This window comes from Salarias fasciatus, chromosome 13 (assembly GCF_902148845.1).
Source record: "Salarias fasciatus chromosome 13, fSalaFa1.1, whole genome shotgun sequence".
Taxonomy (NCBI): domain Eukaryota; kingdom Metazoa; phylum Chordata; class Actinopteri; order Blenniiformes; family Blenniidae; genus Salarias; species Salarias fasciatus.
This window is the reverse complement of record NC_043757.1, coordinates 13,231,853-13,258,275: the sequence shown is the minus strand read 5'-3', so window position 1 is coordinate 13,258,275 and position 26,423 is coordinate 13,231,853. Positions and strand designations below refer to the sequence as shown.

The 26,423-nt window shown below is 43.7% G+C and overlaps 3 protein-coding genes across 5 annotated transcripts; 1 reads left to right on the top strand and 2 right to left on the bottom strand.

The window, feature by feature from the left end:
- Nucleotides 1–259: 259 nt before the first annotated feature.
- On the top strand, nt 260–2,497 carry LOC115399511 (coiled-coil domain-containing protein 177). The gene is made up of 2 exons (XM_030106929.1): nt 260–354; nt 444–2,497. Exon 2 carries the CDS (start codon nt 534–536, stop codon nt 2,235–2,237), a length of 1,704 nt encoding a protein of 567 aa, XP_029962789.1. The 5' UTR covers nt 260–354; nt 444–533; the 3' UTR covers nt 2,238–2,497.
- A 1,743-nt stretch (nt 2,498–4,240) lies between these two features.
- LOC115399152 (zinc transporter ZIP9) lies at nt 4,241–7,628 on the bottom strand. Its single transcript, XM_030106379.1, has 7 exons — nt 7,323–7,628; nt 6,981–7,086; nt 6,570–6,734; nt 6,418–6,483; nt 5,991–6,076; nt 5,771–5,905; nt 4,241–5,679 (listed from the first exon to the last, which is right to left on the bottom strand). The coding sequence occupies exons 1-7, from the start codon at nt 7,518–7,520 to the stop codon at nt 5,392–5,394; spliced, it is 1,044 nt and encodes a 347-aa protein (XP_029962239.1). The 5' UTR covers nt 7,521–7,628; the 3' UTR covers nt 4,241–5,391.
- Nucleotides 7,629–10,181: 2,553 nt separating this feature from the next.
- Nucleotides 10,182–26,241, bottom strand: LOC115399151 (CSC1-like protein 2). 3 transcript variants are annotated; one of them, XM_030106374.1, is made up of 24 exons: nt 25,981–26,241; nt 20,566–20,792; nt 20,284–20,363; nt 18,381–18,419; nt 17,155–17,245; nt 17,028–17,065; nt 16,771–16,913; nt 15,620–15,671; nt 15,412–15,520; nt 15,252–15,322; nt 14,672–14,752; nt 14,431–14,554; nt 13,888–14,021; nt 13,663–13,800; nt 13,300–13,453; nt 13,040–13,146; nt 12,841–12,927; nt 12,652–12,717; nt 12,255–12,417; nt 11,886–11,991; nt 11,560–11,727; nt 11,331–11,446; nt 11,156–11,227; nt 10,182–11,054 (listed from the first exon to the last, which is right to left on the bottom strand). In XM_030106374.1, the coding sequence occupies exons 2-24, from the start codon at nt 20,767–20,769 to the stop codon at nt 10,875–10,877; spliced, it is 2,523 nt and encodes an 840-aa protein (XP_029962234.1). In that variant the 5' UTR covers nt 20,770–20,792; nt 25,981–26,241; the 3' UTR covers nt 10,182–10,874. The 3 variants fall into 3 exon arrangements, with proteins under 3 accessions (XP_029962234.1, XP_029962236.1, XP_029962235.1); XM_030106376.1 differs by lacking the exon at nt 18,381–18,419 and adding an exon at nt 18,012–18,074; XM_030106375.1 differs by lacking the exon at nt 18,381–18,419.
- Between the last annotated feature and the right edge of the window lie 182 nt (nt 26,242–26,423).

The following is a 26,423-nucleotide window of genomic DNA, read 5'->3' as shown; positions in this document are numbered from 1 at the left end:
TAGATGGCGATCTCATAAAAGGTTGAATCAATCACAGCTGTAAGAACTGCCTACCGTCACCATGGTAACTAAGAGAGTCGTCCTGTCGCTTACAGCTGACAACAACCGGACACGAGCCTTTTTTTTTTATCCATAATGGCACAAGTTAGAAGTTAGTAGTTTCACCTTATTACTGTTGTTTTGGTTGCTTTCTCCTCCCCCTCCTCTTCTTCCTCCTCCTCCTTCTCGTGTTAAAGAGCGCGTGGCACCTGCCTGTGGACTCGGAGCGGTGTGGACAAGTCTTTTGTTGCCATGGTAACCAAGAGAGCGTCCGGAATGAAGTGACGTGAAGACGGAACGAAGCTCAAAGTTATGGTGAGCGGTTTTATCTAGTTTTTTGTTGTTGTTGACAGTTTTGTGTGTGAGAGAGCTAAATAAGACACGCTTCACGTTGTTTGTTCCAGGTGAGATGAAGACAAGGAGACGCAGCTAATCCTCTCCTGACCTCTCTGAAGCTCTCCCGCGAGCCCGACCGTCGCCGTCGGGTTACTTGCATGTCGTTTCTTATCATGGAGGAGCGGAACTCCAGCTCCCCCGTTCTCCGTTTGGACCTGGATAACTTTGACTCGGCCGCAGCAGACAGGAGTCGGTATGTCCTGACGAGCCCGCGCTCACTGGAGTCCTGCGCGCGACTCGGTATAAAACCAGTTCAGCTGCTCATCAAATCCCTGAACGAGCTCATCGCTGAGCGACGGGAGGTTCCTTTTGGAGTGATGGGAGTAATGCACGAATCCTACGAAAGAGAGCGATTGAAGCTTTTACGAATGTGCCGAGAGGAGAGAGAGAGGATAATCCAAGCTGAGGGAGACAGACAGCCAGGCAGCGCTAAAGCCTCAGGCTTGGAGGTATTGTCTAATACTGATCAGACAGGGCCTGTGGCCTATGCAGATCTGTGCCTGAGAGGAAAGTCCTTCAGCAGGTCCTCCTGCTCTGTCTCGGCTAAAAAAGAGCCAGATCGGAGCACAGTCAGCAGCACCTTCAACCTGGGAGATTTCAGACGCACTCCAGCGGCTGAGATGAAACTGCAGAGGATTACGAAAAACATCAACAAGGAAATGTGTGTCACAGTGTCAGAGAGAGACTGCAAAATAGCAGCTCTCATGCTTGCCAGGCATGAGGAGGAGCAGGCCCGTCTGAAGCTCTGTCAGCAGGAAGAACAGGAACGACAGGACATGCGCAGACGGGAGGAGGCCCAGCATGCTGAAGCTGAGAGAATGAGGAGGAAGAAGCTGAGGCAGAGGAGCAAGCAGTGGCACAAGGAGCTGGAGGCCCGCAGGAGGCTCAGGGAGGCCCAGGAGAAAGACAGAGCGGGAAAACTCGAAAAGGAGGCGATGCTGCAGGAGGCTCGCTGGAGGAGGCTGAAGGAGGACGTGGACGCACAACGCAGGGAGAAGATGGAGGCTGCACAGAGAGATGCAGAGGGACGCAAGCATCACCAGGAGAAACTGCTCAGGCAGAAGGAAGAGGGGGAAGAGAAGATGCGAGAGAGGGAGATGCAGGTGGCCGCAGAGAGGGAGGAAAACGCCAAAAAAAGAAAACTGTTGCAGGAGAAGAAGGAGCACAAGAGGCTGCAGGAAGAAAACCGTAAGGAGCTGCTCAGACACATCCTCTTGAAGCAGCAGGCGGCTCAGAGGATGGAGGAGGAGGAGGAACACATGAGGACCACCCTGGAGAGGAAGTTTCACCTCTCCGGCGAGAAGCGGGCGCGGGCCGCGGAGGCTCGGCTCAAGGAGCTGCAGGAGCGAGCCGCTCAGGAGGAGGAGCAGGTCCAGAGAGTCCAGCTGAAGGCGGAGCTGCAAAGCATCCAGCAGCTCACCCACAAGCAGATCCTGGCCCACCTGAGCCAGCGCCGCATGGAGAGAGCCGTGCTGCAGGCGTCCGAGCAGCAGAGGAGCAGAGCGCAGCAGGTGCAGAAGGACAACAGGCGCAGGCAGCTCCTGCACCAGAGGCTCAGAGAGAGCCTGCAGAGGGAGGAGGAGGCCATGTGCAAGCTCAGGGAGAACTACGTCTCCATGAAGGAGTGGAAGAGGGAGAGGCTGCAAAGGCAGCAGAAGCAGATCCAGGAGGAGGCTCGCAGGCAGGCCCGGGCCTCCTTCCACATGAGGGAGAGGGTGAAGCAGCACACCAGCAGCAGAACCTTTGACCGGATGGCTTTGGAAGCCCAGCTGACTGCTTCCATAAGCCACATAAAGCTGTGAAACACACAAAATGATCCCTTTGTCTTATTCAGAGTCGAGTAGAACAGTAAAGTCAGTTCAGATCAAATGATGAACTATGAGGAGAATTTTCTATCCTTTCTACTTTCAGAAAAACAAACTATCATTTGTCAGTATTCTTGTTCCCCTGTTCAATTCCAGGATGGTGATTGATACAGGATTGTCCAACCCTTAAAAAAGCATTCTGGGAGGGAATTAGAGTCGAAATAAGAGCAATTCTAGTGGTTGATTTACCTCTTGATCCACGGTGGCGTTGTTAGGCCTATTTTAGGGGGCTGAAGCCACGCTAAAACATTCTTAAGCCCCCTAAATAAATTGGTGCTGTTTAAGGTTTTTTTTTTTTTTTTTTTTTTACAAATTTATTTTCTACATAGTTGGCAAACCGGGCTTTAACATTATAGACCAGGGTTCTCAAAGCTTTTTATCTAGGGACCTTTAACACAGGAGAACATTTTTCAAGGGCTCCTCATAATCCTCATTTTAATTAAACACAATCTGCCATTTGCAACCCCAAATGCCATAGGAAATATCTACTTTTTGAATGTTTAAACCTAAATATTTAAGATCTGTGTAGTAGAAATGAACTTAACTACATTAAATTGGAGTAATGTCATTACAATTTCCATCATTTTAAAACCGGGCGACGTCTTATTAATGCTACATTTTCATTTCACAGCATTTGGAATTTTAAATTTACAGCTTTAACAGCTTTCAGAACATGACCAGTGTTGTAATGTGGACGTTATGTTATAGGCAGGCAGGTCAAAGGTCAGCTCACATAGAGTTTGAGCAATCCAGGCAACCCCAGTTTGAGAACTGCAGCTGTAAACACACTGCTACTCTGCAAACCTTTATTTGTAGTTGTACTGTATCAAACAACAACAACAACAACAACAAACAAACTGAAATAATAATGAATAATTTCTCAGTCTTTGTTAGCTGTTTGTGGAGTTTTGTGCTCGTGTGCTACGATCGCTCACATCCTGTGCATCTCCTGGGGGCTGAGCCCCCCCCCCCCCCCCCCCCGAACTTAAAACCTAGACGCCCCTGAGCCACAGCATTATACATGATATAAATTGGCTGGACAAAACACAAGAGTGTTTCTTGCACATCTTGAAATTGGTGGGAAAGAAATGGATCACTGTGTGCTGGCTTGACCTGTTGGAGGATTTACTTTTAATTTACTTAAAAAAAGATAAATGCAGAGTGTAGGGTTCATGTCACAAATTCTCTTTGCAGGTTGTAATAGGTAACTGTAATGGAAACCCCCTGATATCCTATTTTAAAGCCTCCTCCACTTGTAACAGTGAATGATGCCGCAATCTGGTTTCTGTGTAAAATGCCAAACTATGTTCCATGTTAAACTGTCAGTTGCTGTTGTTTTAATTTTGACAAGTTCATTCCAGATTCTGACACTACTCTGCATGGAATGTTCAAACATGTATACATAAGCCATATAGAAAGAGTTGAATATCATGTTGATTTTGGAATAAAAAGATGTAAAAAACAAACAAACTGTGCTTTAAGCTGTGCTCACTATCAAAGTTAAATCTGATTTGATGCAATATTGTTGAAATCCTTGAAATTTTGTTCTGTTTGTTTTGTTTTTAGAATTCTAAAGGTTTTGCCAGAAGCACGTAGTTATGTCTGACCTTTTAAATGGCCTCAGTCAGGATAATTGTTTCAGAGAGATCTCATGTCTGAAATTCACTTTCTCTCTGTACTCCTTTCATTGTGAAACATATTAGCAAAGCATTTTCATTTGACAGTAGTTAATTTTGACCTGACTGAATGTTATCGTAAGATCAAACCGGTTTAATTTTAACCAGGACAGCAATTCTCAGAAAGTGGGAGGGAGATTTGACCACAGAGAAAACCTATGGGTGTCAGTTTTTGGGAGAACAAGCAGAAGCTTGGCTGAATGGAAACCAGATAACACCGATAACAGATCAGATACAGAGCAGGAACACATTCCTCATCCACGGCTTTATTCCAAAGTTATTTTGCCAGCTGCACAAACACACAGTCCAGAAAATAGCTACTTTCTACCTTGAAACTTTGTAAATGAATAATTAACATCCAGTACAGTTCCTCCAGATTCACTGAATAGGAATTATTACTGTGCATTAATCCAGTTTCTTACATAGACTCTGTTATCAGGTATAATTTGACTGAACCCACTTTATGCTGAGTGATTCGAGACAAAAATGTTTTTCCCCATGCTTTAGAAAATAGAAACACCTGGAAAACACCTGCATAAATGCAACAAATAGTTGTATTGCTATGTAGCTGTTGTGCAATGTAGAAAACTAAATAAACAAGACATTTTAAGCCAAGATAGTTTTTTTTTTATTTCACAGATTTCATGGCCTGCATATCCTAAACAGGCAGTAGTCATTTATTAAAGACAATAAAACCACAGCACTTGATGAGCAGGTGTACAGGATGAACCGTACCACCTGGCAGATCTTCACCGATCAGACAGAAGCGTGCAGGATTCGCACTGCTCAGCTTCTCAGATCACTGGATTCTAGAAAGTGTCTTCCAGAGTTTTTCTTTGATATGTGCAAATCTAGTTTTGAGAACCTCAGAGCTGACAAAGCCTCGGGCTCCTCTGTGGTATTTGGAACTGGGGGGTCCCAAACACCAGGCTGGAGAACATTATTTCAAACTACAACACAGAAACACCTCCTCACATAAAATCCCACTTCTTGTCTTGGTACCCTATACTATTGTTCACATAAATAAAACGATTTGTTGCTTTGTAAAGGTACAAAAGACTTTGTTAAAAGTGTGCAAGTTCATGTCTTAAGACATTCCTTCTGAGATTAATAAAATATTTCTATTCTCTTCCGGCTTTGGTAACAGACAGTATCAAGTGTTCCGTTTGTTTGGCTCTACCCAGTGACTGGAGTTTCACTTGGAACAAGGTACGACACCAACACAATGAGAGTAAATGATACTGTTGTCCTGGAAAACCCCTCAACCCTCGAAGAACAATACGCTGCCTGGACGACAGAAACAGTAGCTCGTACTAAATGAGGATTTCACTGAAAACATTTAAGACGCACAGTGTAGTGTGAAAAAGGCAACCGTCAAGGTGTGGTGCACCACGCACTTTGACCTTTGAACTCTTCTAGTCGTCACGCAGGCCAAGAGCCAGCAGCACTGGGAGTCCCACGCCGAGGATGAGGGTGAAGCTCTCCAGCAGGCCCATGTACCGCTGGCCGTGTGTGTGGACTCCGGGGTTCTGCTGCAGGTCCAACTGGAACTGGGAGGATTGGGACTGGGACCGGTCCCGGTCGGTCCTGCCGTGGCTGATCTCGGGGAGAACGTGCACCGTGGCCACGTAGAGGAACGTGCCGGCCGAGAAGAGCATCCCCACGCCGGTGGCGGTGAGCTGGCTCTGGGACGAACCGCCGGACTGTGGAAATTACACGCCTCGCGTTAGGTGACGCAGCGTGTGGTCAGACTCCCAGTCGTCAGCTGGCCGGCGCTGGCCAGTCCTTCCTTACCGCTCGCAGTATGAAGTAAGTGGCGATGGCGACCACAGGCGCCGCGGCGGAGAAGGCCAACAAGTGTCCCTGGACGTACTTTTTTTCAAGGCCCGCGTGCATCAGGAAAGACACCAAGCCAAAAGCCGCAGGAGCCTAGAAGGCAGGAGAGAGACGCAGGCGTCATTATTTTAAAGTATATGTCTCATTTGCGGTCATTGCCACAGGAGTGTCTTCTCACCTTATGTAGAATCACAGCAAGAAAGACTATGACCTGTACGGTCACCTGACCCGTGGCCACGGCGGCTCCCAGAGCAAATCCATCAGCTATTTGCAAACAAAAATTGTATTTATGGTCATATCATTCCACCTCCATGACGTATTTTTGAACCCAAGCAAAAGTTCATGCTGTTAATGATTGATTATTACAAATAAACTGAAGAGTGTTTGTGGCGCAGTGTGTGTTCTACATTTTGTTAAAAGTCTCTCGTTAAACAAACGGAGGTGACTCCCTCCTCCACTCAGTGCCTCGGAGTTATTTGATACATAAAAGACTGCAGCAGACAAAGAATCACAAGCTGAGTCACATGATGAAGGCATGAGCAGCTTGTTGGGAAATGCTGTACTGTTTGAGCTTACGACCGAGGAACAGCCAATGTTTTACGTACCTGCGGCGTGGATGACCAGTCCCAGCGTGGCTGTGAACGGGACGCTGTTCGAAAAACTAATGTGGCCTGAAAACAAACATTGCACAGGTGGAGGTGGTCAGTATTAAAACATCCAGCGAAATTAAGCTGGTGTGAGACGTCTGCCAACTTGCCACGCGTGGAGAAGTAGCTTCCGATTTGATCCACGACGAACATGAAGGCGAAGCCGAACGTCAAGGCCAAGCCGATGAAGAAGCGAGGCGGGGGGCCTGCCTCCGCTGAAGCTCCAGCTCCATCTCGGGCGCTGGCGTTCAGACCTGATGGCACATCCGAGGAAGCTGGAGAGGGGGGTCAGAGAAGAGGAGCGGGGGGGTTTTGATCAGGTCTACATGAAAGACGAGCATCATTGTTCAGTCCTGCTTTCATCTGTTAATCATATGAAACACTCAAGCAGATGCTGGTGAGTGGAGCCGCCGTGCTGCCAGGACAACCATTTGGTCTATGAAAACTGGTTGTGTGTGTGTGTGTGTGTGTGTGTGTGTGTGTGTGTGTGTGTGTGTGTTTGCACAGACCAGAGCCCTCACCTGTCCAGGATTCCTCCAGTAACCCTACGCCCTCAGGGATGGTGATGGCCAGCGCCGTCCCACACAGCAGACCTGCTCCGAGGATGGAGACAAACTGCAGGCTTTTCTGAGGAAAGACACGAGATCTTTATCAGCGACCCTTCAGAGAAGACAATCAACGGTGCCGCATTCCAGGAGAAGAACTAATTAAACAGCACGCATTGTGACTGAGGCATAAATAGAAACACACCTAAACTAGTTGGATGACATTGTAGATTTGAATATTGAGGATGTTATGAAAGCTGGACAGACCAGCCTGGCACGAGACCCGACCACGGTTACCAAAGAAAGAAAACGACTTACTTCAGAGAGTCTGAACAACAGCGGGATGAATCCGAGTAGAAAAGAGCCCACAAACATCGCAACTGATATTAAAGTAATAGCCAGTCCTCCGTCCATGGCGGCGGCGGCGGCGGCGGCGGCTGTCCCGTTAAGGTGAGCGGCAGTGAGGTTTCTCGATTCCCAGCATTCCACCGCTGGACCCTCCGGACAGATGCTCATCGTCTCCTCTGCTCATCTCGTGGGAAGATTTCATTTGGACATTGTGTCTCTGAAGCCCGAGAGCAGCTCTGCCTTTCCACGTCGCACCTCCGGCTCCCTCTGTCTCCGACTGCCGCCTCCACCGCGGAGAGCCTCCCACCGACTCGCGGGCAGGACCTAGCGGCCATCCTGGGAACTGCAACACGCGTCCCACTGCGCCCCCTGCGGGACTCGAAAATAAAATAAAATAAAATAAAATAAAATAAAATAAAATAAAAGACTGCTCCTGCCATCTATGTTCAGTATTTCAACTACCAGAGGGGGAAGAAAACATTTTAAAGTGAAAGGCATGAAGAGATATCTTTCCATTCATCTTTTACACGCTGCACTCGCGTGAGTATTGCTCTCATGGAGTGCCCTTCATGTTAGGCCGGGACCTGGTTTGTCAATCACCCACCAACAAAAAACAGTTTTCATGTGTCATTTTAAAATGAGATGTTCTTTCTACACTTACACACATTAAACATAGAAAATAAAAAGGTAATCATGTTAGAGGTTAGAGGTGAGCCTAAGTTCAGAGGTTTGTAGGTTCGGATCCCTCTGTTGAGCACCAACAGGCTACTGTGGACACCTTCAGAAATAGAAGTAACATAACAACCATTATTGTCCACAAAAGGATTAAATACAGATTTATTGATGAAAGAGCTTGGGGAACGTTGTACAGGCTGCCCTTTGAAAAGAATGACAACATGACAGTCAAATACTGAGATCTGCTATTGTTGCTGCTCCTATCTAGAAAAAATCTGAACATAAAAACAGAAAAAGCACAGAGACATATTTGAATTGTGCACAGTTTTGAGACAGAGAGATATTTTACTAATCAATCTGCATACATGACAACGAACAAGCTGGAAACTTTGTTATGAACTTTTTGAGTCCAGTCATCTGTACAAATCTAGGACAAATAAAAAAAAAAAGATAAACTAACAATTATCACACAGACTTGGAACTTGAAAAGAAAGAAAAAAATCTAGAAATCATTGCAACTATCAGACTTGACAAAGGTTGATCTATTCTGGAATGAAATGCCACGACACTGGACTGGATGCTACTAGTAGGTTTTGTTACGGTACAAAAACTTTCAGTTTCTAGTTAGCAACTGAACCATCGTTTCATGAAGCTGTTTAGAGAAGTCGCTCTATGACTTAGGCCACCTGTAGCTTAACAAACGTCGAGAAGTTAGTGCGTATAAACTAGAATCATTAGACATTCTGAGATCCAAAGTATCTCCCTCGTGGTCGAACATTCATGTTACTGTGACATGACACATTCAGAGATTTGAAAAACATCAGAGGTATTAAAAAATGAAGAGGTATATATATATATATAAAAAAAAAACAAATCACCTTTTCATGACTAGAAGAGCACCAGATTCAGTGGTGTCACACATTCTCTAGCAAGTACCACAGTGATATACACAGATCTGATGCCAACATATCAATGACAGTCGGAATGGCTGAGGTTCACCCATGTCATCCACCAGGGGGCAGCTCTTCTCTGTCAATCATACAAGTGAAAGTAAGACCAGTGCACATTCCCCATAATGGATCTCTCAGTATTTCCACAGGAACAGCTGGTCCGAACCTGCGCCTTTGCCTTGTTTCTCAACCAAAGATGTGTTTGTGGGAAAGGTCATCGTGTTGTCTGGATGCAGGCAAAATAAAAATATATAGAAGCAAGATTACTTGATAAATCCTGAGTAAGGTCAGAAGAGTGTGCAGAGCATTTCACGTGTCTTGACGTATGAGTAGAAAAGAAGCTGCTTTTGGAGGCAGTCTGACCGAGAGTATGTGAAAACATTGAATCGGGTGTGAAAACTTAGTGCACGGTTCCTGATGCGGCAGAGGCCTCACACTGCTGGACCTGAACAAGGAATGTACAACATGTGGAATTGAACAGGATTTATGTTGACTACAGAAGCAGCACGGTGTACTCATCCTCTTTCTCTATCACACAGATGTGGACCCTGACTTTTTGTAACTGGTTAAACTCGCTTGTGAAAGTCTAACTCAATGCTCGATTATCTATCACCGAAATCTAGCGAGTTGGAGTTAAACTACATACAACTCTGCACTGAGTACTAGAAACTGTGTGACTGTAACAATGCTTGATGACTACTGGAACGACGTGCTGCCTACATGATGAGGGAACTACTTGGAGAGGGCGGAAAGAAAATATATTCATCACATAAACTGACATAGCTACCAGCAGCCATCTAAACTGAACGCTAATTTCATAATCTTTAGAGAAACATGTAAACATATCAACAAAAACAATATAAAGTGTTTACGATGAGTTTCGTCTGAAACTGACCCAAAGAAAGGGGCATCGCTCTCTTTTATATACAAGATGGGGGGGGGGGGGACAGGCTCTTGGCCCTGACTCAGCCTGCAGCATCCATGCAAAGCTTTGAGCCCTTCTACAGATGGGTAGAATCAGTAGCAGCAGTCCAACAGCAGTCCCGACAAAGGCTCAGAGACCCAACGCTCACAAGGTCATTCGAAATGTAGTGTATCAAGATATGAATCCAGTGAACTTCCCTCTGCAGCACAGCGGTATTTTAAGCAGGGTAGCGTTTAAAAATCCATGTCTAAAAATAAATACCACGTTAAAGAAAGGATATTTTACAGTTCTGCAGCTGTACAGTGTTTAAGTTTCCAGGAGTGTTAGTATTGATTTTCCCCATTTATATTTTTAAAAGGCTTCTATGGAATTGGAAAAACCATCCCAGACCACCTGTCTGCTGGCATGGAAAGCCTTTTGTAGCTCTCCTCGCTATAAACTGCTTACTAAGGGGGGGCGTCTAGTGCAGACAGTTAGTGTGGCTGGCAAAGGATTATGGGGAAAATGCCTCCATCCTTTGAACCTGCGGTCCATACTGCAGTACCTTAGTGAAACTGAAGTTTGCAGATCCTCCTGTTGAAGTGCAATCGTGTTTAGAAAGTACAGACAGGACATCACTCCCCTCACAAGACAAGGCAAATAAATTCTTCATTTGTGCAATGGTGTCCTCTTTCACTGGTCCATGGGAGCGCCTCGGCTTTAATGGGGCTTAGAGGGGTGTCGGTGCCCTCGCATTGTCACAGTAGGGTCCCTCTGCAGTTACACAGAAGTTTGGTGAGAACGGATGAAGAAAATGCAAAAGTTCTTGAGCGATGATCCATTTAATCCTTAGTCGACGGTGTGCTTCTGTTAGTGTAAAGTCCCTCGATGGAGGTTGAGATGCTTTGGAGAACTTCTTGTCCAGTTCTTCGAATAATTCACATGACTCAGTGCACTCCACAAGTTAAACTTGTTGTTGTGTTCCAGACAGTATCAGTGCCGCACTTCATTTTCAATTAGGCTGTCTTCACCAGACTGGAAGTCCTCGTTCAGGCCATTCTCAACATTGATTATTTCCTCGTCCTGCGAGGACCCCTGGCCGTCGTCCTCGCCGCTCCCAGAACCGCCCTCCTCTGAATTTGGGTCCTGAAGTACCTGAGCAATGTACATTTGCTGCAGGAGGAAAAGAGGATACATCAGAGAGTCAGACTGAATATTATGTCAGAAAAACGTTCTGATTAAAAGACTGAGATGCTAACGTGCGCTGTACTTACCGCTGCTTTGTTGGCAGCTGGAGCGCACACCGGACGTCCATTCTCCAACCCGTCCACCTCCTGAGTGTCAATCTGACACAGAAAAACATTGAACATAAACAGTTGAACGCAATCTGGTCTGAGCTTCTGAATGCAATAAACAATGATATTCCCTAAAACAGTAATATCTTGTCACCTTGTAGTTGTGAGCGCTGAGATATTTGAAGTGTCCGAAGCAGACGTGGGAAAGGCAAATAATGATTGTGATTACCAATACCACAAATGTAAACATGGATGTGGCGGCTGAAAACCCTGGAGGAAGAAGAAAGAGGAGGAAAAAAAAAAGATTTTTTTTTTTTTTTAATCAGTCAAATGAGGGTGATTGCAGATATAACGTTGGCCTGCAGATGGAGCTCTCCTCTCACCAGAGCGGACAGTAGAGAAAAACAGAAGCCAGAAGAGACAGAGGATAGGGGCAGCCACCACTTGGTTGACCGCTCCGGAATGGATCTTCTTGTCCAGTTTGGATGGCAGGTAGGCGTAGTACATGTTGTATCTGTCTGCCAGGTGTTTCAGCAGCATGTACATGAGCCCTGCGCAGGTGGGGAGAGACGACAATCAGCAGATCTAATCCAATAAAGTCTGGATGAAGAGCAGAACCTCTGCAGGCCGCCTGCAGTCATTTGATCAGCGCACTATCTTGATGTGAAACAGCAGCGAGCCCAGAGGCCTTACTGAGAGCAGAACCCACCGAAAGGGACGATGATGGGGCAGGTGATGCTGTAGGTCATAACCACTGTGAAGACGCACATCATCCAGGCGTAGGCCGCCCCGAACTGGAACTCATAGGCCTGATGCTGGAGCGACACAAACAATACTCTGTCTAAATAATACCTCAAAGAATTGAAATTGAAACTTAACTCAATGTGTTGATGTAATATTTTCACTTTACTAAAAGAAAAGATTCAGAAATGTTTTATTTTTTCATTGGTGCACATTTACATACTCCTGAACAAAAGTAAAAATTAAACATTAAGACAATATTAAACCTCCCAGGCTACGAGGACTCAATCTGTCATCGTTCATGTGGGACTTCAGTGGCGGCGGCCGTGACACTCACCCGTTTGACATTCCTTCGCTCAGCTGCGGAGCGCGCCAGGCAGAGGCGGATCATGTACATGAGTAAACCGGGAATCCTCAGCAGGTCCATGGCATTACCGATAAATGCAGACGCAATGACGTAGTTCACAAAGAAGGCTCCGTTGTCCGGGAGGAAGACACATCTAAAGAATATCAGCTCCATTAAGTACAGCGCCAAACTCACCATGAAGCTTTAAAATGTGTTATCACAGAAGGCAGTTCATTTTTACATCAATCTGAACTGTTTGGAGTGTTTCTAGGTAATGATAAAAGACTTGAAATTACTACAAACAAATGTATAGCATTAATTGTTATAGTATTTAAGCTACTGTTTTCTGTTTGTTTTTCCTTTTCTGAGCAGAATGCTTGCTACTTACTCAAATCTCACTTTAGCGTCGGCCAGAAATCTTCTATCAAAAACCCACCGGAAGAAAACATCCAAACTGCAAGAAACAACAACTCAGAGTCATGAAAACCAGCTAAACATATTTAGGTGGTTAAAGTATCAAAATGTCCAAGTTTTAGAGTTCATTGTGTTCATGGAAAGAAATCAGACGGAGCCGCACCTGCTGAGTCCGAGAGAGGGCAGCAAGAGGACCATGAAGATCAGGAAAGTGTAGCATTTGTGCATCGTGGTCCTGTTCTCTCCTGACCTGTAAGGGCAAAGCAAATACTTCATCAGTTATGAAACTAAATTCTCTCTCACAGAGCAAAATTTAAGACAAGACTAAGTGAACTATTGACTCTAGAAAATGTAAACCCCACCTTGTCCAGTGGGCCTCGAAGAAGGCCGAGTAGTAAACAATAGTGGGAAGTAATGCGGAGAAGGACCACAGCAGGAGGGTGGGGAAGAACTGGGTGATGATTGGATTCTGAAGGACAAAGCAAAGAACAGAGTTCATGTGGCCTCCAAACTGAAGAATGGTATGTCAATGTTTGTTTTAACTCACAAATAACAAATTCATCAACGCATTCAACACTACAAGATAAACTAAACTCAAAGCTTGAAAATTTGGGACGCTCACATTTAAATACTCCACTGGTTTGGTCACATTGAACTTGTCCATGGTGGAGATGATGATGGCTGGGGTGGTGAGGAAGAAGAGGAGGAGGAAGAGGACAACGTTGATGACAAAGCAGCGGATCCACCAGGAGACTCCTCCCACCGACAGATGCTCCCTGTGGGATGAAGGTTATGCAGCGGTTAGATCGACACTGTGCAATGGCCTGCAGTTATGGACACAGCTGCCTGGAAATCTGGGACTGCAGCTCAAACTGCGATGTATAATTTGAGCGAAACAAAAAAAAAAAAAAAAAATCTTTCCCACGTTCATCAATGAAAAGTGTCTTCTTTGATTTGGGAATCGGTATGGGGAAGGGGTTCTTACCAGTACACGTTTTGTGGGTGAGGAGCATAGCTGACGGTCCAGTCGTGTGTGTGCAGCTTGGAGCTGAACTGAGAGATCCTGGGCTCACGGCGGCAGTGACAGCCCTGACACTTGCAGGCATTAAAGTCCTTCAGAATTCTGAAAAACACACATACCAGGTGTCACACTGAGCAAACGGGAAAAAGGAGTTCGCTCAAGGTTCTTCGCATGTAGAAATATACTCACATGGCAGTCATAGCCTCATTCTGAAAGGTGACAAAGGCCATTCCTAAAGGCTTCCCGTTAACTTTTTCCCTCTCTTTTCGGTAGTCATCTTTCAAGCGTGACTCTAGTTTGGTGTAATAGCTCACTGCTTCCTCCTGCAAAAGGCAAAAACATAGATCTGTCATGTCATCTCATTTACAATGCCACATTTATCATCTCATCACAATCTAATGATACTACTTTTTGATGGTTATACATTTACAGAAGAGTTCTTATTTTCATCATTCCGAGACAAATTTGATTTTCTCATTCACTGATTTATGTCACATGCCACATTTATCATACCACATGACTCCTGATTACAAATAGCTGTGAGTGATACTCTTCAGGTTTATAACAGGATTCATAACATAATAAACTTTTAACAGCTACAAAATGGTATTAAATTGGAATTTCCCCCTTGATGCAAACAGTGACTGTTTTTCCCTCTTTGTCTCCACAGGAACTCCTCCCAAAATGAAGACTGCATTACTTTTAGATAAAGTTACACCATGAGACTCTGACCTGCTCACAGCCTTTGATGATACAACAGCAGAGGTGTCCACAGGGTTTGGGGTTGATCATGGTGGTAACGTGCTCCTTGTCCTTCAGGTCCAGGAAGAATCTCTTGTTGCGTTCGGCTTTCTTCCTGTTTACAAAAGACAGGACGTGTTGTTACTGTCAGTCGGAGACTTATCTGTGTCCGTCACAGACCAATCAGAGGCGTCCTAAAGTCCAAACAGACAGACGGTTCAAACACGGTTACCTCTCAGAGTTCAGAGACATCAGTCGGGCCACATTGTAACAGATACGAGCCTCCAGCACAGTGCAGTTGTCATATGCTTGTCTGTAAAAGAAACGTAAAGGTAAAACACTCAAGTTGAACAATATCCAGATAAATTCCTAACAAAATCAGTGCAGGATATTTGCAGTAGCTCATATGTAAGCTAAAATATTTAGTGTTGCGCGCTGCACACGAGGATGTATTTTTACAGCACATGAGCAAATATGAGATTTAACTTAATACCATTTGACCGAATACAAGTTTAGCCCCAATTCTAATGTTAGCCCATCCTGACACATGACTTGCTTAACTGTGCTCCTTCTGGTTTCTATTATGAACAATTACACATATAGAACTGCCATTGTGTGATCCCAGCCGTTTAGGACCGGGACAAGGAGGCTGGTCTAACAGGAAAAGGCATGGTTCTCATAGATTCTAACACAGTTACTGCACAGCTTGCTGCCATGTCAACAGAGCAGAGCAGAGATTATATAAGCAAACTGATCCAAGCATCGCTATAGCGTTCACCGAGGAGCCAGAAGATCAGTGAAAGCCTGCTTACTCGAAGTGTTGCCGGATGTCGTTCTCTTCTGCGTACTTTGAGATTCCATTAATAAATAAAGTGCGTTTCACCTGCAAGGAAATGAACAGAAGAAAATACGCATCATCTTACACAAGTCGGAGCAGAGACATTCTTGATGGTAAAAGAAAACGCCACCCACCAAGTCGTCCTCTCTGTAGTGCATTTTGGACGTGTGCCGCCTCATGCTGTACACCGTCAGTAACAGGTAGAGAAATGCAAAAGTGGTGTGCAGCCACAGTAGTGTATTACTTGAGAGACAAAGAGTGAAACGGATTTAGTTAGAGCATTAGAATGGGAGGACATATTACAAATCTTCAATCTTTATGATAAATCAAGGTTCAACTTACTCTGTATCAAGATTTGCTATAGTGGTTCGCCCGAAACTGTAAGCATTGTTTTCTGTAGAGCAAATAAAAGAAATAAGACAATCAATAATTGTTGAATAGGCAGTATTGATACTTTTAATGGCACAACCCACAAAAAGCCTTCAGAAGTCTGCTCTAGATTGTATGAAGCGTATTATGATTTTTCTCTGTTTAATTCTAAATTGCACAACTTTAAAGCAGCGAAAACCACAATGTCTGGATCGCTGTCCTCGAGGGGGCCCGGACTTCAAACAGAGGAACAATCAATTGGAGTTCACATTCACAGAAAAACAAGTCAGACTTGGTTCAAGATATGTGAAGGAGCCAATTAGCACAAGGTTATAAATATGGAATTGATCATTGTGGGCAGGTGTTGCAGCCCGGAAGAAAAAAATGGTTTTGACGGCCGCCCGTCATCATGGAAGCCGGGCCGTGACGCGTGTTTGGTTTGGAGTTTTGTTTTGAGGGAAAATAAATGGACATATCTTTAATCAGCAAACATTCACCTCTGTCACTTCATCCACACCGTGAAAAAAATCCGGTAGAAGCACCTCAGGGGCATCAAGCGTAGGTTTAGCCTCTACACTGTGTACATTTAAACCTCAATGTGTTTTTTGGAAATGTCAGATCATTGATGCCTCCAGTATATCAGACTACATTCTGCCATCATACTTATTCTGCAAGCAACACAAGCAGGATATTAGGAACCATGACTGAGTGAAATGCGACCCATTGTAACAGCACTTTCATAAAGAGCAGCTGGTTTCATTCATTTGCCGTTTTTAGAGGCTGGTGGTGAGCTGTCACTGCAATATATTGAGGTGTTTCTAATATTCACAAACTCCATCAAATATATGTAAAGAAGAAAAACAATAGACTAATCTTTCAATACAAGACAGTGCAGCAACTCACTGCAAAGCTCTTAAAGAAATTTTGGATCTCATTAGATCTTATGTTCTGTAAATGTACCGAATGACTGAATAGATGTAGATGATATCTTCTGAAGAAATGAGACAGAGCTCTTATTTTTTCCTATGTTCAGGGAGGCGCACCTGCTCCTCAAACTAAAGTAGATTCTATAAGAAGAGTTCAGCAAATAAAAACAAAAGAAGGGCTAAAGACATTAAGCTCACCAAGTAGGTTTCCCGAGAAGTTAACAGGTAAGATGATTCCCACAGAGAGCACGCCCACCACTACCAGCAGGCCGATGATGTGTCTCTGAAAGGACAAGTAGTGCACAGCGTCCTCGCCACACTTATCCCTGATCTCCTCGTCTCTTCAGAAAGAAACAGAACCAACATCAGAACAATTCTAAACAGACATCCACAGACTGATCGATGGTCCTGTACTTTGTCATATTTTTCATGTGTAATTCAAAGTTGTGACTCACTTAATCCGGAAGATGGCCGTTAGCCAGGAGCAGAAGCCCTATAAGAATAAAAAAGGCGCAGTTATAAAGGTGTTGCATCAGTTTTCACATGATATAAAACATCCTCAGACAGTAACAGGTTACGTACCGTGTCTCTCGTCTCAAAGTCCACAGAGCTGGAAACCGAGGTGAGGCGCTCATAGCGTTCAGGTGTTTCTGACGTCATGGCAGAAGCCACGCTGTGGGCAGAAAAAAACAGAAGCGCATTGCATTAGCATGACGCTACATCACCATCGTCTCCACACAGCAGGAGAGGATGTTAGTTCTTTATGTCAGGACAGTAATCTCGCCTTCAGTATGGAAAAGGAAAACGGTAACACCACACAGTCACACACCCTGAAATGAGCTGAAAAGATTCACCTGTGTTTCTAATACGAGGCCTCACACAGGATTTAGGCTGGTAAACCAGTAAACCACAGGAGAAATCTCTGCAGCTACATCTCAAATTGCGGTTGGGGTTAAGAGCTAAACTACTATAAGCAGGTTGAATTCAACATCGCCGTCTAAGGTAAAGGGAGAGGCTCTGACGAGAGCTTTCACAAACCACAGAAACCCAGCAATGATCCAGATGAAGAGTTATGGAGTCCATTCAGCAGAGCTGTGTGTTCTCTGAGAGACAGCGCAGCATTAAGGCCTTTTAATTTATCGTTTCCAGATTGGAGGAGACTTCTCTTTGAGGTCAAATCATATATAACTACGAAAAATGAAGAAGACCCATGCTCTGCTGGAATGTTTAATACTACATGAGAGAATCACGTCACTGAGGGCTCAAGGAGATCTCTACTGGAATGAGGGGAGAGCCCGAGGCTGTAATCATCAGGCCTCCTCTCCCACATTCCTGCCACAAGTAGGAATGGCTCGTCTGGGCTCTAGAAGACAAGATGTACTGTAAGTGCACCAAGTTAGGGCCTGTCTATGAACAACCACAGATCAGGGAAGCATTACCTCTCCCTGTAAGCATCCTGTCTGTGTGGCTCACGCAGTGCACTCACACAGAAGAAATCCAAGCTTCACAAAAGAGGTCAAGACACAGATTAGCACATACAAATCTGATTAGGACAGCGAAAGGACAGGGACACCCAATGGCAGAAGTACGAGAGAGAGACAAGGAGAGGAAGAATAATTTAGAGCGTGACACTGGTAAATGCCTGGAGAAGAGGAAAAGACAAGACCATCAAGAGAGAAAAAAAATCAGGTTGAAACCCACAGCGGCCTGAGCAGAGTGGACAAGAGTTATGAGTTAGGATCAGTACAAATAGGAGGAGAGGACACAAGAAAAGGGCAGTGAGTTTATGATATGTAAAGATAACATACTATCCCCGATCATCCAGGCGACTGTATCGTTCCATTCTTCTGATGAAAAAAAAAAGAAAACAAAACAAAGCTATTCAGTTCAGTGAAGAGTAGTTGGCCCAGTTACTGGTTTGGAGAAAACCTGGAGAAGCGCATTACACCACAAGCATACAAATGAAGGCTTCTCTTCCTTCTGGTTTAAATTAGTCAGTCATATTGTAACTATCTTGTTTATTTTTTTTTTCTTCCTGAAAGTCACAACTTAACTGGCTAAAACAACATTAAAATCAGAAGTACACCGTGTTGTGATTGTCCAGTTTTCCTGATAGGAGGACATGTACATTTGAGACACTTTTAGAATTTAGAAGACAATGATCTCAAGTCAAAGAGTCACAGGGACAACAAACTATATTTCCTGTCAGTTACAAAAGCGTCCCATGTTGCCACCCCCCCTCCATCCTCCCACCATGCTGCAGGCCCATTCTCTGCTCACAGGCAGCTGCAAAAATACTGTGGCTGCAGCCTCGCACAAACACAGCAGGAGGATGTAGGTAATGGAGCACTGTGCTATGGAGTTTCCAGGGTTCACAGCCAAAGAGGGCTGTGGCCATGTCTCTTCTCGCTCTCTTGCTAACGTGATAAGCCCTTTCAGTCCACCGCGCTGCGTAGCAGTTTACAAAACACAATGAGATCAGTACGTGTTGACAAGCGCCTCCACAAATATTGACAGCATTTTTTTTTTTTTTAATCAGTGTGATGACGGAGGTCTCCATTCAGTCCAGTACATCTTACAGCATCAGATCATTAGTGAGGAGCCAGAGTGTATGGGGGGGTTACATGCAGGGAGTTTATTCTTGTGTTGTTTAAGTCTTTATTCCATAATCAATATTGCCTCACTGTGTCAAATCGAACACAGATTACATCACGTGCAGAACAATGCAAGAGTTCACTATTGACGTCAAAAGTAAAACTCCTGACACCGACTTCCTGTCTGGACTGCTGTCCTTGTGATGTCTGCTTTTGTCACGAAATGAACCACAGATATATCACTGAGTCAAAAAACATCAACGAGAAAAATCCAGCAGATATAAGAAAATTGCACCAATGATCAAAAAGTCCCAGTAGACAACCACGAGTGCAATTTCTTGAAAATGGAAAAACGATTTTCTGGTGTCTGTAGTGAAGAATCCAGGCGAGCTGTGTCCACAGCAAAATACATTTTCTAAAAAAGACATGAATAGAAAAATGCTGACTTACTCGAAGTGATGAACGAGTATTCTGCGTAACAAATGTGTATTTAATTGACATTAACCACAAACCTGGAGACTCATGAGACTTCAAATTGAAAAATAGCCTATAGAGATTGAATAATATTCACTAATTGACAAAACTTAATTACAGAGCACACTAAATCCTCAAGCTTTCATTATTTATGCACTTCTGGTTAAGTTGTTAGTCATTTATTGGTAAATCATGACAGCAAAGTTTTCAGGCAAATTCCCCCGTCTCCACTCGACAGATACTTACAACAACTCCTATCTTCTTTGAAATTGATCACATGGCTCTTTATTAAAAACCGTCTTGCCAAAAGAACGCACTACTTCCTTATTTAGAAACAACAGTTACAAGCCCAGGCTTGCAGCTGAAGAAGATCAACGATCAATATGCAAACACTGTAAACAACATCTTAAGAGAGAGAAAGAAAGAAGTTCAAATAAACTGCCATGAGCAGCAATAAAAAAAAAAACAGCCTTGCCTTTAGATCCATGGTATTGATCAAACACTGTACAGAGAAGTAGCAATAGCAAAACAAATTTAACCATTCTTGTTGCATGTTATGACTTTCTTTGACTCCTAACAAGTTATGAAAAAACATTGGGGGCGTTGATCAGTTCAGATTTGAAGAGCAGTGTGTTGTGATTACCTGTCTGCATCGGTCACCAGAGCGAGGCGCCCATAGTCCCAAGCTACTTTCCTCAAGACGGAGAATGCGACCAGCAGCCCCTACAAGTAGAAGATAAACACAGGTTGCCAATACCTGTATTCATTTTATTGACATTACAGAGACGACCTGTGCCAAAGTTACATAAATGGGTCATGGTGGTTATTATTTTCAAACACCTCGGTGGCAGCGTCCCGTCTTAGTTCAGACAGCAAATGTCAAACAGGGCACACAATGTCCTGTGTGACAGACAGAAAAACTCACCAGAAAGCACATAAAGTCCAGGGCGAGAACTGTGGGTACCCCGCCAAAAGGCAGGCCCTGGAGTACGGTGCTGCGAATCCGAGCGGAGTAACAGTAATAGTAGTCGCTGTTGTTTGAAGTGGGAGGTGGCGTTGAGCAGCTCTCTGAATCGGAGCATCCTTGAGTCCCCCAGATCGCCATTACTAATAACAACACTCGGAGCATCACTCACTGCAGCATGTTGTTACCTGTAAAATGAGAGAGAAATCTTTAACACCAGCAGTAGCACCGTGGCAAAGTGGCTTCAAGTCACACTGTGTCGACGGCATGCGACTCCTGCAGGGTACTGAAGTGTCTGTGCCTCCACCGGATTAAAGGAAACGGAGACATGATGAGTGGAAAAGTTGCAACATACGTGACAAAGCAATGTGGCTTCTCTCTCCCTTTCTACTGACACTGCTGTTTGTGTTTCTTTGCTTGTCACATGCTCTGCTGTTGTGTTAGATCAAATGCATGACAACAGAGATATGCTTGTTGAAGCCACTGTTCACTTTCTGTTCCTTATTTATGACCGCGATATGTGTGCCAATGACTTTTAATTACCTTTACACTCCATTCGATCAACAATAAGCAATCCAGTTCACACTATTTCTTAATGCAGATTTCAGAGGTGTGCGGTGAAAAATCTCAACTCCAAAGTGAGCAGTCACACAGGCTGAAGCTATTTTCTTTTTCGATTTCTTTATTTAACCAGTCTTACAAATTTCAGAAAGAAACAATAAGCGTCTAAGAAGACATATAGAAAATGTATTCCAATAACAAAGGCCCAATAATAGGAAGGGTCAAAATAATCCTGGATTTTTTTTCCTGAACTTATGAATTCCACTAGTCATAAAGTAAACCCAGGGTTTAAGTCCCACGCCGCTATAGAGCTCAGTAAATCTTTAATCTTATTTCAGACTTCTTGCACTGTCATGAAGCAAATTACAATTTTAGAATTGCTGCTGGGAGGGGGTTGGGAGAAACGTCTGCTCAGATAAGCACTGGCCATTCAGTAAGTTCTTGCATAAGCTTTGAAATGTTCTATAGAGCAGCTCTGTACTTGAAAATAAATAATCACACAATGACTGGTTTATAAAGTAATACTACTTCTCGAGTTTGATTCAAAAATCCCAACAGAATTCGCCCATTTAAAAGATCTGTCACTTCACACGGGCCAATCACAATCAAAGGGCTTGGAAACAGCATGTAGGAGAGCTGGTGAGTAGGTCTTGCAGTTGCGTGGCTAAACTTGTGCCCTTCTACCCACTATTATCAGCAGCATCCACAATGCTGCTCATCTGCCCTAACACTAACTCATTTATCCGCTCCCTGGTATGCTGTGACATCACTGCAGAGGGACGCAGCCGGAGCCGAACAATAAGCCGATAGAGACCACAGGGTTCAAATGGACCGGTCTCAACCCAAAGAGAACACAACATACCCCCCTGTGCCTTCAGCCACGCTGCAGCACGTAGTGAACAAGTTCAACCAATTGAGACTGTTTAGTATTCAACACCGACCTCTTGAAAAGGGACCTGAAAAACAACTCGGAGCAATTTGCAGGAAGTAGGTAATATTAATAGTGCTTTAACCTGGTATCCCGAGGGTATATCAGTACCATACAAGAACTGTGCATCTTACTGAGTGATCAGTTTAATCTTTAACATGCATGCTGCATCTCTTTTCAAATGTCAAAGCTGTAATATCTGAGAGAAATATTAGGTTTCACAGCAAGTTACAAAGCTGCACAGAACTTTAGAACAACAATGAAAACAACAACTGAGTCAGCAAGATCAACTTTTTTGCAGAGTTCAGTTAGATGATAAGAAAGAAAAAAACCCTATTACGGCATCTGTTATTGGGACATTAATGCATTTGTTGCTGACAAATGGCTAACAATCTCAAGGAAAAGACGATCTAAACACTGCATGTCGGTCTTTTCTTTGCAGCTCTGTGACAGTCACACAGTTTGACATGGACACACACACTCAGGTGTTTTGGTAGCAAAACTGTGAGGGCAGAAAACATTGAGTTCTAGGTAAATATGTAATGCTTGTATACACAATTATTGCTTCATAGCTGCTGGAATCACACTGATATCAAGTCTAGTTATTTCACCGACTGTGACATGCATCTGCAATAGCATGAAACACGAACAAAGCAGAGTTTTTCCATGCCATGCGTGGCAGTGGGTGAAAGATAATCTTTTCATTACGAGCCGTTCCTTTTGATCACCAAATACACCTTCGGAGAATGCAGACAAAAGAGTTCAAATTTAACTGAATCTGTCAACAACACCCTTTCCCAAAACTTTCCTATTGCTCTTTTAAGACTAAGTCTGATTTTAGTTTTGCCTCATCTCTGTAAAGGAGATGTGTTGTTCTGTAGGGAAGACAGATAAAGGGGAGATCAACCTGAGCAACAATCATTAGGCCAAGTTCGAGTCTGATTGTGCAGAGGAGCCAACAAACAGCGCTCAGAGGCAAAACAAAGAGTACCTTTTAAAATAATAATCACTCACCTCTTTTCCAAGATTGCGAAATACTCAGAAAGCCCTCTTTAGTCTTTTAAAGCTTTTCACTTCAATCAGTCTCTGTCGGTCCTGTCTTTCATTTCGGACACTGCCTATCAGATTTTAAGATATTTGTGATTCCATCAATAGCTAAAATATAAGGATGAGTGCTGTGTGCTTCCTTGAAAATCATTACACCGGCTGATCAGCAGAAAAAATGTTGACTTCATTTATTATCTGAAATTCTTGAACATTTATACAACACTGTCATCATCTGAACACAGCGTGACTCAGCAGCACATAAACACTGAGCTAAACACTGTGCCACCTTTCCACCTGATGCCTGTTGCTATGGCACCATCGGACGGGCACAAATTTTCAAAATACAGATAAACATGACGGGGACGAAAGCAGATAAAACTCCAACACTACATGAGGCCACATCTGAAGGGGGATGCCTGTTTGCTGCAGGCAAAACAATACGGGCAGTCTAATGGTTAAGATAATGTAGTTATACAAACAATATCCAAGCAACAGGACAAATCAGATGGGAAAAGTCAGACAATACAGTTGCTCGTTCAGTTTCATGCTGATCTGTTTGTTCAACAAAAGTCAATAATAAAGATGTTAAGCTGGATAATGACGAATGTACCTCATGAAGGGATGCATGGACTAACAACACACAACTCTAATGCTTACTAACCACAATGACAATCAGCACACATATTTATGACCACATGCTGTCAAATCTCCGTTGCTTTTTTGGTGCACATGCGTTCAGGAAAGTATCTGAACATGACAAGCAGCTGTCAACCAATCCACTAAATAGTCATTATGATCCTGCAGCAAGAGATCCATTAAAAAAAATTGCTTCCCTGCTACAGAAATAATACACTGAAACCTACAGCATCTATTCATCAGCCTTCACTAATTAAAATCATCCCATAATTACACGTTCATTCCACAACACATTACAATACTGGGCATGTCTAATGTATACGAGAAGAAAACATCACGTGTGTAAAACAGATCATCTGTTTCCATCATCAGGCTGTACATTCTTGGTGATAAACTTATCAGCAACATGAAAAAAGGGAAACAAAGAGAATGAGTGCACACCCTTTAAGGAACGTGCCAAAGAAGCCCTGTCAGTGGAGGCGGCTCAATACCAAACACTTTTCTACAGTGAACTCAAGCTCCACTTACATGTCAAGGCAGCAACGCTGTGTGTGAATGCGATCTTCAATTCATTAAAGCCCATTGTATTCTTGTGGGATCAAAAAACCTGTTTTTATGATGTAGTCCGAGCATGTTCTACTCCAAAACAAATTCAGATCTGGCACAAACCTTCCAAACAAAGCTGATAGAGGACAGAGTTGCAGATATTAGGCTTGTAAATAATAGTCTGTAAATCACTGACAACTGCTCAGTTTTGAAGCCACGCTAACACAGATTGCGATTATGTCAGAATTTGGTTTCACAATCATGTCAAAACATTATGTAAACTTGAATCAGATGTAGGAGAAACTGAGGCGAAATGCTCACTCACAGATAATCAGCACTTTTCAAAAACACCATGCCAACAAAATATACGAAATCAACCAAAGGGAAAAAATGTCATGATCAATGGCAAATAATTCTGACAAAATACTATGCCAGAAAATGATATTTGATTATATTTTACTTTCTTAAATGATTATCAGTGAAAAGATAACCTGAACTGTAGTTTAATGCTCACGTTTATATTATAAAAGGAAAGCAGAACTGATTTCAATTTATGGCACTACTAACAGCTGTAAGTGATAAATTATTTCATTGACATAAACTACTGTATGTAGTGGCGGTCTCTTGAATGTAAAGCTGAAATTCTGTGAAAACTGCTTTATGATAAGTGGTAGGAGTTGGTAGCAGGTTGCAACTTTCAAGAAAGTCTGCCTTTAGCTTATGGTATGCCTTGATGTTGAGCCTATTGATGCAATGACTGAGGAATAAATAATAGAAAATTTTCAAATCAGGCATTCAGCCTGAAAAACAGCAAAATCATCTGGGAAAGGAATAAAGCCAGCAGACTTACATCTTGTGTGAAATCCAAATGGATGAAGCACACCAGACCCTTAAAAGGTTTTCCATCAATACTCCACAACAACAACACACTGAGAGTGCTAGAGGCCAACTTATGTTTATCCCTTTGTCGGCTACAGACAGGGTAACACTCAGAGTATTAACTATCACAGCTAATCTACTCTAGTCATCAGTTCAAGACAGCCCATGACAGTAAATCCAACATTGTTCTACTAGTTACTGTGAAAGAAGACAACCATGTTCAACTCGCTAGATATCTGGGGAATGCCAGGAATTGCTCATCTATCTGAAGCCTATATCTTACAAGATAGTCCTAAAAGTACCATTCTGTTGCCTCATCTCTGTCTGAAACCTCAAAGCTATACTCAACAATATTTCAGAAACATATTCTAAGTTCTTGGTTCTGGTCTCTGACATTAAAGTAAGAACAATATGTTCACTATCAGCTAAACAAATGCCTCAACATCATGTGGATGTAATCTAAAGCCTGAATGAATTATTCAGGGCGGATACAGACTTTTTTGGAGCTAAATTAAAGAGCCATTATCAAAACCCACACTTTCCCCAAGAAGCACAAACCGCCATCAATTATAAAAACCAGTGGCTCACATTACAGTGTTTACTGTTACTCAATCAGTTAGCTCATGGTAACGGGACGTCTCCTGAACTCCATTATTGTTCTGACAGCATCTTCTAAGTTCACCGGCGAGGCACCTTGCAACGAACTAGCGCTAACAAAGATGACAGAGTCACGAATATTGATGAATAAGGTGTGAATAGCTGTTTTAAAAGCCACGTACCTTGGTAAGAGACACAGCAGAAACTGTCACAATCTGCTAACATGAGCTAGCAGTGAACTGTGACGGTGACGTTAGCTCGGCTAGCCCCTCCGGTGGAGGTTATCCCCCGGGCTGTCTGGTACTTTACGCCAAGCTGCTGTCGGCCACCAACACTGGAGCTCTCCGCACGGAGCTGGGAGGTCGGACCGTCTCGCTAGCTGTTGGTGTTGTGGACTGTGAGAAGCCGCTCTGTTCGCCTCCGTCAGCCGGTTGAACAACTCTCGCTAACCGAACCAGTCCAACAAGAGGCAGCCGGCTCACGGCGTCACGTACTAGACCCAGATCACATAGAGCATCTACCGGGCAGACATAGATCATATAGATCCGTAGAGCGGCGTCACACACCCAGAGATATATATCACATAGATCCAGGCCAGTGTCACTGCAGCGCTGAAAGAACTAAT